This window comes from Balaenoptera musculus, chromosome 9 (genome assembly GCF_009873245.2).
Source record: "Balaenoptera musculus isolate JJ_BM4_2016_0621 chromosome 9, mBalMus1.pri.v3, whole genome shotgun sequence".
Lineage (NCBI taxonomy): Eukaryota > Metazoa > Chordata > Mammalia > Artiodactyla > Balaenopteridae > Balaenoptera > Balaenoptera musculus.
The window spans coordinates 71,835,474-71,849,941 of NC_045793.1; the positions used below are offsets into that span (position 1 = coordinate 71,835,474).

The window sequence follows — 14,468 nt, forward strand, 5'->3', positions numbered from 1 at the left end:
GTTAAACAGAGTTATTCATTATATAACTTTTCAGAACCTTTGATACAATCATTTGAATTGTGAAGGAACATCTTAGGGTTTCGAATAATGTAGATTTACATTAAGTTACATAAAAGTATAAAATTATTCCTTCAGTAACAACTTAAAGGGACCACTATTTTACAGTATGCATTTTGAGAAACACTATGCCTGCCACTGGTAGGGTAGGAGTAATCCTACCCTGATGTCTGAGAAGTCTGTGGATATAGATCCAAGAAGCCTGCAAAGACTATCGCCAACTAGGCAGAGCTACATTTCTGAGTATTGAATCTATTGCCTTTAGAAATGAAACCTCTAAAATAGCAGGCAGGCTATGAATTTAAAAGAGATCAAACAAAAATTGTTAATGGATTACTTATAGATCTTCCTCTCTATGAGAAAATTATAATTTTGCATGTAGGGAAGTATGAAGTTTCTTTAACACGTGGCAGTAAATTAGTTGCCCCATAAAAGGAAAAATTAAATTCAGTTAGCTGTAAGTCAGTAATCACTCAATAGTTCATCTATCAACCTGGAACTTGAATTGCTTGATTTCTAAAATGAAAAGAAAGGAAAATACACACAGATAATAAGGACAACTGAGCAAGCATTTTTTCAAGTAATAAAAATACATCACTACTAAATAAAATTCAACAAAAAGGTTTGTTAATACTTTATTAGTATTTTCTAATGGACAAAACATAATGCAAACCAAATAAAATTTTTAATCTTCTTTTTAGTTCAATAAAAATAACTGACATTCTGATTGTTGTTTCTTCTTTGTTAAAGAAGTACTGATAGAATAGTTAGGCACACAGTTGACACTTACTGTACAATGAATGATATGCACAAGTTATCTTTTAACACTTATAATTCTAAAATGTGCTCTTTATATTTTTCCCTTGTAATACAGGAGCCATGCTCCTATAAGCAAAATTTACTAATAACAAAAGAATTTTACAAGGAGTGACAAAAAGACTTTTAAAACAAGTCCTTAAATAAAAGGATGCAGCAACAACGGAGTGTAAGTTGTTGGGTTAAGAAGACAGCTTAAACTAGATCTCAAAACATTAAAAATTCATTTATTTTACAATTGCTCAAATACACATGCATTAAATGAAAATATTGCACAAATTAAAATTTTAGATTGTGAATTTTATATTGTTCTTAATTTTTAAAAATTGGTACACTTTCCTGGTAGCACTTAACTTTTTGATTTTTTTCCAAACACCAAAGCACAAACTTAAAATGAAGGAACTGAAATATTCAATGGTTTTAAATAAAAAAAAAAAATTAAGGCTACCAAAGTGGGCATCCATTAGTCAATGGACACAATTGTTTTCAGCAACTATCAGAAACCCTAATCTATAGGAAATGCCCCATCTAACCCTTATATATAAATCATACAATCAATTTTTTAGTGTAATTAACTATAAGTTAGTAGTGATGGTTTCTAAATAGTTTATTGCTACCTGAAAAGTCAGAAAACCCAAACAAAGAATGATTATTTAGAAGGTTCTTGCCTAAAGGCACCACTGACTTAAAAGCACATTCAAAAATCAAATATCAGAAGACATAAGCCTCTTCATGTATATATTCATATATGCAGTAAATGCATTTAAATGTAATAACTTTATTAAACATAGTACACTGTACTTGACTATGGGTTAAATATTTTACACACAGCTCGACCAAGTCATTCAAAAAAGTATCTCTAATTTTAGCATGACCACGGCTCTCTCTGATGTAAAAACATAGATGTGCAAGGAGAAGATGCATAACCATTTACACAGACTACCATTTGACATTTCTGCTTTTGAAATATAAACTCTTTTAAACAAAAATTATTTTAAAAACCCATTTACTCAAATAGTTTTTGGTATGACTGCAGTTCTCTTGCAGGGCTCCATGAAAATTCACAACCTGCATGACCTTTCTTTCCCTGGTTGATGGCCAGCGATCCTCACATTATCTAGAAATGCTTTTTCACATGTACACACTAGGCTCTTACTCTTAGATTTATGTCAAAAATATACTTGAAATGGGCAGGGGTATATCTGAAAATCATTGCACTTACGGCCATGCTGATGCTTCCTACAGACATGTTTCACATATCTTTTCTTCCAAAGCCTGGGGCATGAGGAGAGACCAGGGCAGGAAGACACATTGAGAAGAAGAAATATTATATCTTCCACCAGAGTCAATAAGGATCTTTTCTCATTTGGAAGTTTAAATGAAAGGGATTTCATTTACATAATTCTGAAGACATGCAACACAGGCTGAAAATATGCATACTATAAGTATGCACAACAGCGTTATTAATAAATATGATTATTATTATAAAGCTTTAAAGGAAGGCTTTATTCTATTCAGCTTCACTTTGTAAGTAGGATCTCAGTGAGAACAAGACAATAACATCTTGTTCCAATCTTAAAGCTCCCAAACAACTGGGATACCAATACTCTGTCCCTTTATCTTAAGCACCCGGACGTTCTTTTAATACCAGCATCTTGGCTCAGTGGTCTGATAAATAGCTTCACTATTTTAAGGTTTTAGTGTTAAATAATTTTAAAACAAAAAACGCTGACACACCCAAACCCTTAGTCAGTGGAAGTTTAAAACTATGCAGAAATCCTGCATACAAAACATATGAAGACTTCCAAGATTGACAAATGGAGAATGAGAAAACTATAGGAAATGCAGAGGCTCCAAAACTGGAAAAGGTATTTTGTTGTTGTTGGTATAAAATTATTTTAGGGACTTAAATGTATACACCGAGGGGTTTTGCCAACTTGCTTATTTAGTAGAATTTTACATTATGCAAATATAAATAAAGCCTATTTTAAAAAAATATTATAGTTCTGTTTCATTATTTATTTTCATATATGTACACTATAATAGAGTTAAGAATTTGTATGTTTACATACGACTAATAAACTCATTTAATCCTTTGATTTGCTATTTTTGCAATCACCTAACGTATGTCTAGATCACACAATTTAAAATCATCATATAGTAACTTTCAATAGAGTACTGTTTTTAAATTTCCACATTTTAGAAGTATTTGGCAGTTCTTTCAACAAATTATAGCCCCTATTATATATCAGTAATCTCTTAAAGAAAACTGTAATAATTTCGTAACTTAAATAAGAGCCATCATATGCTTCTTTTTACACACAGAATGCCAAATAAAGCTTATGACTGAGTACCGTAAGAGCAAAATAGAGCCCTTAAGACACATAAGAATCAATTAAAATCTGTTTTCTACCAATGAATAACAAATCCAATGAAATTTTTGTTTTGACTGGTTTTATTTTATACTAGGTTTTTACTTTATGTCACAAAACTGTAATTTGGATATAATGTTACTTCATACTTTAAGGGCATTCTGTCACTTTCCCTAGACCTGAAACAGATGTTCCAAAGATCACTCACCTGGCTATCTACACTATATCAAAATTCTGAAAAACACCTATAAAATCATTATGCAAAACAAATCCCTCCAAATAGTACATTGCACAGTTTCCCACTGTTAAACAAATCAGCCAATTTATCTGTGAACTCGTTTTGTGCTTTCCTTAGCTCTCATATATACACTCTGGCACTTTGTCATTGCTGGAGAATGCTGATTAGTTTGAAACGGAAGAGACCAACATCATTCTTGCTTGAGATGGGGGCAGTATCCTCTCAGTGTTGCAAAAATACGCACCAAATCATTTAAGACAGAAATCTCTCTTGGTAGTGGCTGGATAATAGACAAGGATGAGAAGAACCACAGTCTTATGGATGTATTAATAATCTATTTTGAGACACTAAAAGACTGGTGCAGACACAACAGTATATGAGTTAAGCCCCAGAAGATCCATCCATATCATCAGTCCTGGACAAAACGAACACCAGCTTCATAGATTGGAGTGTCACCTTTTCTGTAAAGAAGGCGCTTGAGTAGTTTGAAGTTTCTGTTTATATTTCTGCATCTGCTTTGACCGTGAATGCAGTCTGTTGAAAAGTTCACGGAATTTATACTGTGGAAATAAGGTTTCCAAAAAGCCTTCCAAAAAGACATAAACCATCCTCCTATTTAACTGGTTGTGCTGAAACATTTCAAAAACACGAAGAATACCTTTCCGTGTTGTCTCAGCCCCAATAATGTGCTTCAGTTCATCTAAATGAAGCGGGGGAGAGGGGAAATAAACACAATTCATTATTCAAAGGAAATCCAAGGCCTAAACTATGCTAAGTATGTAAAGTACAAAGCAGAGTAACTGATAAATAGCAAGTATTCAGTTAATGACCTTAACATAAGTTTAATAACGGACTTAAAACTTATATACGTTTGCAAGCATGCATGCACTTATGCAATAGATACTGTGAGACAAATACAGCACAGGAGAAAGTAGGAAACCCCAAATTAGAGTTGTAATCTTGTCCCTTAATACCTATATGATAACTTACCCACCCTGAGTTTGCATCCTCATCTATAAAATGGGAATTTATAATAACCAATATCATTATAACTGTAAGAATTTATAAAGACTTGATGAGATAATGTGAAAAGTGATCTGTAAACTCTAAAACACTATACACATACTCTTACTACATTTAATGCACAGTGAGAAATATTATAAGAAAATGTGTGAAAGTTGATCTATGATTTCAAAAAACTTGCAACACAGAAACAGTGCCATTAAAATACTAAAAGCATAAAGACACTTACAAGGGGGGAATGCAACATGAGTTAACAAGGAAAGGTTCCCTTCAAGGAAGTGACAACTGAAGTAGATTTTGCTACCTGGGCAGCATTTTCATAGGTGCAAACAGATGAAGGATTTAAGAACAGGAATGAACAAATGAGCACTAAGTGGAAACGAAAACAAGACAGGCTCAAGAAATGGGGTAGTAAAGTTTGATTGAATTTTAGGATTCCTGTAAGAGAAAGTGGTGAAAAAAATGGAAAACTGACTAATGTGTTGTGACTGTCAGGGTAAGCAAGTTTGGAGTTTACTCATAGGCAACAGGAAGTTACTAGAGACACATAAATATGGGAACACCATGTATTATTCTTTTTGTTTTTCCTCTTTTATTCTTGAATTTTATTTTATTTTTTTATACAGCAGGTTCTTATTCGTCATCCATTTTATACACATCAGTGTATACATGTCAATCCCAATCGCCCAATTCATCACACCACCACCACACCACCCCCTGGCTCCTTTCCCCCCCTGGTGTCCATAACGTTTGTTCTCTGCATCTGTGTCTCTATTTCTGCCCTGCAAACCGGATCATCTGTACCATATTTTCTAGGTTCCACATATATGCGTTAATATATGATATTTGCTTTTCTCTTTCTTACTTCACTCTGTATGACAGTCTCTAGATCCAGCCACGTCTCTACAAATGACCCAATTTCGTTCCTTTTTATGGCTGAGTAATATTCCATTGTATATATGCACCACATCTTCTTTATCCATTCGTCTGTCGATGGGCATTTAGGTTGGTTCCATGACCTGGCTATTGTAAATAGTGCTGCAATGAACATTGGGGTGCATGTGTCTTTTTGAATTCTGGTTTTCTCTGGGTATATGCTCAGTAGTGGGATTGCTGGGTCATATGGTAATTCTATTTTTAGTTTTTTAAGGAACCTCCATACTGTTCTCCATAGGGGCTGTATCAACTTACATTCCCACCAACAGTGCAAGAGGGTTCCCTTTTCTCCACACCCTCTCCAGCATTTGTTGTTTGTAGATTTTCTGATGATGCCCATTCTAACTGGTGTGAGGTGATACCTCATTGTAGTTTTGATTTGCATTTCTCTAATAATCAGTGATGTTGAGCAGCTTTTCATGTGCTTCTTGGCCATCTGTATGTCTTCTTTGGAGAAATGTCTAGTTAGGTCTTCTGCCCATTTTTGGATTGGGTTGTTTGTTTTTTTAATATTGAGCTGCATGAGCTGTTTACATACTTTGGAGATTAATCCTTTCTCCGTTGATTTGTTTGCAAATATTTTCTCCCATTCTGAGGGTTGTCTTTTTGTCTTGTTTATGCTTCCCTTTGCTGTGCAAAAGCTTTTAAGTTTCATTAGGTCCCATTTGTTTATTTTTGTTTTTATTTCCATTACTCTAGGAGGTGGATCAAAAAAGACCCTGCTGTGATTTATGTCAAAGAGTGTTCTTCCTATGTTTTCCTCTAAGAGTTTTATAGTGTCCGGTCTTACATTTAGGTCTCGAATCCATTTTGAGTTTATTTTTGTGTACGGTGTTAGGGAGTGTTCTAATTTCATTCTTTTACATGTAGCTGTCCAGTTCTCCCAGCACCACTTATGGAAGAGCCTGTCTTTTCTCCATTGTATATTCTTGCCTCCTTTGTCATAGATTAGTTGACCATAGGTGAATGGGTTTATCTCTGGGATTTCTATCCTGTTCCATTGATCTATATTTCTGTCTTTGGGTCAGTACCATATTTTCTTGATTACTGTAGCTTTGTAGTATAGATGGAAGTATGGGAGCCTGATTCCTCCAGCCCCGTTTTTTTCCCTCAAGACCACTTTGGCTATTCGGGGTGTTTTGTGTCCTCATATAAATTTTAAGATTTTTTGTTCTAGTTCTGTAAAAAATGCCACTGGTAATTTGATAGGGATTGCACTGAATCTGTACATTGCTTTGGGTAGTATAGTCATTTTCACAATATTGATTCTTCCAATCCAATGACATGGTATATCTCTCCATTTGTTTGTATCGTCTTTAGTTTCTTTCATCAGTGTCTTATAGTTTTCTGCATACAGGTCTTTTGTCTCCGTAGGTAGGTTTATTCCTAGGTATTTTATTCTTTTTGTTGCAATGGTAAATGGGAGTGTTTCCTTAATTTCTCTTTCAGATTTTTCATCATTAGTGTATAGGAATGCAAGAGATTTCTGTACATTAATTTTGTATCCTGCAACTTTACCAAATTCATTGATTGGCTCTAGTAGTTTTCTGGTGGCATCTTTAGGATTCCCTAGGTATAGTATCATGTCATCTGCAAACAGTGACAGCTTTACTTCTTTTCCGATTTGGATTCCTTTTATTTCTTTTTCTTCTCTAATTGCTGTGGCTAGGACTTCCAAAACTATGTTGAATAAGAGTGGTGAGAGTGGACATCCTTGTCTTGTTCCTGATCTTCGAGGAAATGCTTTCAGTTTTTCACCATTGAGAATGATGTTTGCTGTGAGTTTGTCGTATATTGCCTTTATTATGTTGAGGTAGGTTCCCTCTATGCCTATTTTCTGGAGAGTTTTTATCATAAGTGGGTGTTGAATTTTGTCAAAAGCTTTTTCTGCATCTACTGAGATGATCATATATGGTTTTTCTCCTTCAATTTGTTAATATGGTGTAACCCATTGATTGATTTGCGTATATTGAGGAATCCCTGCATCCCTGGGATAAATCCCACTTGATCATGGTGTATGACCCGTTTAACGTGCTGTTGGATTCTTCTTGCTAGCATTTTGTTGAGGATTTCTGCATCTTTATTCATCAGTGATATTGGTCTGTAATTTTCATTTTTTGTATTATCTTTGTCTGGTTTTGGTATCAGGGTGATGGTGGCCTTGCAGAATGAGTTTGGGAGTGTTCCTTCCTCTGCAATTCTTTGGAAGAGTTTGAGAAGGATGGCTGTTAGCTGTTCTCTAAATGTCTGATAGAATTCACCTGTGAAGCCATCTGGTCCTGGACTTTTGTTAGTTGGAAGATTTTTAATCACAGTTTCAATTTCATTACTTGTGATTGGTCTGTTCATATTTTCTATTTCTTCCTGGTTCAGTCTTGGAAGGTTATACCTTTCTAAGAATTTGTCCATTTCTTCCAGGTTGTCCATTTTATTGGCACAGAGTTGCTTGTAGTAGTCTCTTAGGATGCTTTGTATTTCTGTGGTGTCTGTGGTAACTTCTCCTTTTTCATTTCTAATTTTCATGATTTGAGTCTTCTCCCTCTTTTTCTTGATGAGTCTGGCTAATGGTTTATCAATTTTGTTTATCTTCTCAAAGAACCAGCTTTTAGTTTTATTGATCTTTGCTATTGTTTCCTTTGTTTATATTTCATTTATTTCTGCTCTGATCTTTATGATTTCTTTCCTTCTACTAACTTTGGGTTTTGTTTGTTCTTCTTTCTCTACTTCTTTTAGGTGTAAGGTTAGATTGTTTGAGATGTTTGTTGTTTCTTGAGGTAGGACTGTATTGCTATAGACTTCCCTCTTAGAACTGCTTTTGCTGCATCCCATAGGTTTTGGATCGTAGTGTTTTCGTCATCATTTGTCTCTAGGTATTTTTTGATTTCCTCTGTGACCTCTTGGTTATTTAGTAACATATTGTTTAGCCTCCATGTTTGTGTTTTTTACATTTTTTTCCCTGTAATTGATATCTAATCTCATAGCGCTGTGATCAGAAAAGATGCTTGATATGATTTCAATTTTCTTAAATTTACTGAGGCTTGATTTGTGACCCCAAGATATGATCAATCCTGTAGAATGTTCCATGCGCACTTGAGAAGAAAGTGTAATCTGCTGTTTTTGGATGGCATGCCCTATAAATATCAATTAAATCTATCTGGTCTATTGTGTCATTTAAAGCTTGTGTTTCCTTATTAATTTTCTGTTTGGATGATCTGTCCATTGGTGTAAGTGAGGTGTTAAAGTCCCCCACTATTATTGTGTTAATGTCGATTTCCTCTTTTATAGCTGTTAGCAGTTGCCTTATGTATTGAGGTGCTCCTATGTTGGGTGCATATATATTTATAATTGTTATATCTTCCTCTTGGATTGATCCCTCAATCATTACATAGTGTCCTTCCTTGTCTCTTGTAACATTCTTTAATTTAAAGTCTATTTTATCTGATATGAGTATTGCTACTCCAGCTTTCTTTTGATTTCCATTTGCATGGAATATCTTTTTCCATCCCCTCACTTTCAGTCTGGATGTGTCCCTAGGTCTGAAGTGGGTCTCTTGTGGACAGCACATATATGGGTCTTATTTTTGTATGCATTCAGTGAGCCTGTGTCTTTTGGTTGGAGCATTTAATCCATACACATTTAAGGTAGTTACGATATGTATGTTCCTATTACCATTTTCTTAATTGTTCTGGGTTTGTTTCTATAGGTTCTTTTCTTCACTTGTGTTTCCCACCCAGAGAAGTTCCTTTAGCATTTGTTGTAGAGCTGGTATGGTGGTGCTGAATTCTCTTAGCTTTGGCTTGTCTGTAAAGCTTTTGATTTCTCCATTGAATCAGAATGAGATCCATGCCGGGTAGAATAATCTTGGTTGTGCATTCTTCCGTTTCATCACTTTAAATATGTCATGCCACTCCCTTCTGGCTTGTAGAGTTTCTGCTGAGAAATCAGCTGTTAACCTTATGGGAGTTGCCTTGTATGTCATTTGTCGTTTTTCCCTTGCTGCATTCAATAATTTTTCTTTGTCTTTAATTTTTGCTCTCTGAGCTTCCTGGACTTAGGTGGCTATTTCCTTTCCCATGTTAGGGAAGTTTTCGACTATAATCTCTTCAAATATTTTCTCAGGTCCTTTCTCTCTCTCTTCTCCTTCTGGGACCCCTGTAATGTGAATGTTGTTGCATTTAATGTTGTCCCAGACGTCTCTTAGGCTGTCTTCATTTCTTTTCATTCTTTTTTCTTTACTCTGTTCCACAGCAGTGAATTCCATCATTCTGTCTTCCAGGTCACTTATCCGTTCTTCTGCCTCAGTTATTCTGCTATTGATTCCTTCTAGTGTATCTTTCATTTCAGTTATTGTATTGTTCATCTCTGTTTGTTTGTTCTTTAATTCTTCCAGGTCTTTGTTAAACATTTCTTGCATCTTCTCGATCGTTGCCTCCATTCTTTTTCCGAGGTCCTGGATCATCTTCACTACCATTATTGTGAATTCTTTTTCTGGAAGGTTGCCTATCTCCACTTCATTTAGTTGTTTTTCCTGGGGTTTTATCTTGTTCCTTCATCTGGTACATAGTCCTCTGCCTTTTCATCTTGTCTTTCTGTGAATGTGGTTTTTGTTCCACAGGCTGCAGGACTGTAGTTCTTCTTGCTTCTGCTGTCTGTCTTCTGGTGGATGAGGCTATCTAAGAGGCCTGAACAAGTTTCCTGATGGGAGGGACTTGCCTACCAGAGCAAAAGAGCTGGCTTTTGCTCTGGTGGGCAGAGCTCAGTAAAACTTTAATCTGCTTGTCTGCTGATGGGTGGGGCTGGGTTCCCTCCCTGTTGGTTGTTTGGCCTAAGGCAACTCTACACGGCAGCCTACCCGGGCTCTTTGGTGGGGCTAATGGTGGACTCTGGGAGGGCTCATGCCAAGGAGTACTTCCCAGAACTTCTGCTGCCAGTGTCCTTGTCCTCACGGTGAGCCACAGCCACCCCCTGCCTCTGCAGGAGACCCTCCAACGCCAGCAGGTAGGTCTGGTTCAGTCTCCTATGGGGTCACTGCTCCTTCCCCTGGGTCCCGATGCACACACTACTTTGTGTGTGGAGTCTCTGTTTCCCCAGTCCTGTCGAGGTCCTGTAATCAAATCCCGCCAGCCTTCAAAGTCTGATTCTCTAGGAATTCCTCCTCCTGTTGCCAGACCCCTAGGTTGGGAAGCCTGATGGGGGGCTCAGAACCTTCACTCCAGTGGGTGGACTTCCATGGTATAAGTGTCCTCCAGTTTGTGAGTCACTCACCCAGCAGTTATGGGATTTGATTTTATTGTGATTGCACCCCTCCTACCGTCTCATTGTGGCTTCTCCTTTGTCTGTGGATGTGGGGTATCTTTTTCGGTGAGTTCCAGTGTCTTCCTGTCGATGACTATTCAGCAGTTAGTTGTGATTCCGGTGCTCTCACAAGAGGGAGTGAGAGCACGTCCTTCTACTCCGCCATCTTGAACCAATCTCCTATTATTCTTCTTAATTATTCATAGTCAGGGCCACTATAGCAGGGGCCTCAAAAGCAATACTTTATTGCTTTCGAAAGAAACATGCAACTTCCAAAATGTATATTTCTAACTAGGGTACAATATAATTTAAAGCAAATAGTTTTTAAGTTTACTAAAAAACAGGAGAGGGATTATGTATATATAAAAATATATACTTTTACATCTATCCTCACTTCCGTCAAGTCTTCACATAAGTGTCATCATCTCAGGGAGGCCCCCAATGGCTACCCTGTCTGCAACTGCAACTCATCTGACACCTCCCTTTTCCTGCACTATCTGTCTCCTCAGCACTTACCACTATCCAACATACTGTGCTTTATCTATTTCTTTCATCTGTTTTCTGTGTCTCCTTAGTAGAATGTAAACTCCAAGAAGGCAATGATAAGTGTAAAGAATAGTATCTGGCTCATGAAAGGCTCTCAATAAATATTTACTGTATAAATGCATTAAGATTTCTTCCAGCCACATAACTGAGTCAGTCTATAGCACCATCTGGTTTATTCTAACAGTATATTAATATCCTAGGTTATTGTTTCTTTTCATTTTTCTAAAATGATATTTCTGTAACTTGCTTTTTATCTCCAAATGCAACAGTAGAGTCTATAGGGCAGAATAAATAGCTATGTGGCAAATTTCCAACTTAACTGTCAGAAGAGAAAGCTGATTAAAATCTATGGTGAAAATATAGTTTAAATTAAAAATAAAATTATATGAAGAGAAATAGATATTGAGAACTTAAATATTTTTCTATTCTCTACATCCACAATTAAAATGTGGAGAAGAGATATCTAGGTAATTTCAAAGATATTTATAACCAAAGAAGAGGTCAAACAACCACCCAACTACACAAAACTGCTCTTATTGAGAGAAGACAAAACAGACGAAGTGAACCTAAATTAGTGAGACAGCAGTGTTCTAAAGTAACTCAAATCAGACCAACAGAATGCCACTATGTACACTTTCTTTAGGATCATGTTTTAGTAAAGATTAAGACTGGGCCAATCAGTTGTTTCAAAGGGATTCTTTGAAAAAATGTGTTTGTTCTCTTAAGTAGAACAAATATTCTTCCTGAAAACCTCATACTTCATATACTGTTATCAGCCCTTTCATCTGTCACAGAATTTATCATCAACTTCATTCTCAGAATGTTTCAAGGCAGCAAAGTGAAGTGGTTAAAAGCAACACTTTTTCTTCAAGTGGTTGAAAGCAGTGGCTTTCAAGGAACTCAGAGCTGAGTCAGAGTCCCAACACTCACTTACTAGCTATAAACCTTGGGTGACTCACCTAACCCCTTTGAGCTTCTGTTTCCTCACATATAAAGCTGTGATGTTAACAGTACCTAGGCTTCATAATGTTATGAGGATTAGTTAAAGATATATGAGAAATGCCTAGCACAGTGCCTAGTGTATGATAAGCCATCAAATGATAGTTATTATAGTCAAAAGGCAGCTATACTTAGCATGCTCAATGCCCTAAATTCAGAAGAAGTACAAATTAATAAGATTTATACTAAAAATGTTCACTTACCTGGCATAATTGAAAGTAATTTAGTTTTTCCTGCAACTCTTGTTCTCATTCGAATAGCTTTATCTCTGCATGGAACAGTCTCTGCTAAAATGCCATTTGGCCAAAAGGCATCTCTATTTAAGAAGATTAAATAAATTTTGTAAACATTTTCATTTTCTAATGATACAAGTTGGTAAAATTATTCCAATTTTCTACAGAAAACACAAATGTAAACAGAAAAAGGAAACACTTCTGAAATTTTATATAGGTGTGATATTCAACAAACAGTAACTACATACAGGGTTCAATTTTAGGTGTAAAAGGATATATACAAGAAAAAATAACAGAAGTATGCCCTGGAATAACTTAAAACTAAGCCAATATAAAACAAATTCTGCACCCACAACTTAGAGCTGTATTGATTACCATGTTTCTTTCACATATTTAATCTATTCTCCTTTACTTTCACAGTGTGCTTGATTCCTGTTCCCTAGTTCTCAGGCCAAAGGAAAGAATTGAGCACAGTAACTAAGCTTCCATCTGGGAATTTGGTCTGAGAGAGAGAGACTGCCCAGAGTAGTCCTTCTTAACTCTGACTGCACATTAGAAAACACCTGGGAGCTTTAAAAGAGCTTAAGGACCAGGACCTCCACCAGATTAATTAAATCAGACTGTTTGCAGATGGGACCTAAGCATTAGTACTTTTTAAAGCTCTCCAAGTGATTCCAGTGTGCAGGCAAGGTTGAGAATCAGTGCTCCAGAAGAACAATATTTACCCACCCTGAAACAGAATGAAGGTGCCAGGCAGGTGGTACAGCTTTTAGAAACAGTACGGTATAGTGAGGAGAAACTTAGCTTCAGATTAGAGAGACCTGTTTCCCCACTGTCCAGCACATGAGGCTTTGGGCAAGCTGCTTAACTTCTCAAATCCTCAATTTCCTTGTAACAAAACGGAGACAAAAATCCCTATCTCGTAAAATAGGATAAAATCAGAAAGTGTACGTAAAGTAGTTGGACAGTGACAAGTAAACACTGTTCGATACTGACAGTTCCCTTCTTTCTGTTACTTCAAAGTACGTGATGCCATGAATGTTTATGCCTTGCTTATCTCTCACTTTTAGAAAAGACGTTTATTTCTCTGCCATGGCATGCTTTCCTTGAAGGGACTGAACCTTACCCCTCAGTCCCTGGTAAGAGGGCTAGACACAGAGAAGGGGCTCAGAATATTTTTGCAGAATGAACATATGAATTGGAGTATCATTACTCTTAATTTGAACCTTTTCAGAGGTTCAAATAGTTAATAAAAATTTAGACCGTGGACATACATATTTCTAAAATTCTTCATTTAAAAGCAAGGTTAGTGGGGACTCCCCTGGTGGTGCAGTGGTTAAGAATCCGCCTGCCAATGCAGGGGATATGGGTTCGATCCCTGGTCTGGGAAGATCCCACATGCCACGGAGCAACTAAGCCCATGTGCCGCAACTACTGAGCCCACGTGCTGCAACTACTGAGCCCACATGCCACAACTACTGAGCCCACGTGCTGCAACTACTGAAGCCCGCCCACCTAGAGGCCATGCTCCGTAACAAGAGAAGCCACTGCAATGAGAAGCCCACACACCACAACTAAGAGTAGTCCCCGCTCGCAGCAACTAGAGAAAGCCAGCATGCAGCAATGAAGACCCCAGGTAGCCAGCCAGCCAATCAATCAGTCAATCAAATCAAGGTTAGCAAATACAACTGAGAAAAATTAATCCTGGAAACTAGGTAACCTGATTATATGACCATACCATGTCTACATTAATATTTCCATTATTTTAAAGCCACATTACTATGATAAAATGTAGCCTAACATGTTAAAGATTTTTCATTTACACTTTTTTCTATTCTGGTTTTAAAAAAACAAATATGAATAGGTCCATGAGACAAATGTTTATAATTCTTGCAAGTCTTTTTGCTCATCAGTGATGACTAAAACCAACTGTAAGGCCAGGAAGAGAAGGAA

At 36.6% G+C, this 14,468-nt stretch overlaps 1 protein-coding gene across 6 annotated transcripts in view; it reads right to left on the bottom strand.

The window, feature by feature from the left end:
* Nucleotides 1–679: 679 nt before the first annotated feature.
* SNX13 (sorting nexin 13) overlaps nucleotides 680–14,468 on the bottom strand; it is a 143,883-nt gene continuing 130,094 nt past the window's right edge. For all 6 annotated transcript variants that reach the window (XM_036863039.1, XM_036863038.1, XM_036863037.1 and 3 more), the window contains 2 exons: nucleotides 12,486–12,598; nucleotides 680–4,183 (listed from right to left, as the gene is read on the bottom strand). In XM_036863039.1, coding sequence (XP_036718934.1) covers nucleotides 3,936–4,183; nucleotides 12,486–12,598 — 361 coding nt within the window. In that variant the 3' untranslated portion in view covers nucleotides 680–3,935. The remainder of the gene's footprint in view (nucleotides 4,184–12,485; nucleotides 12,599–14,468) is intronic.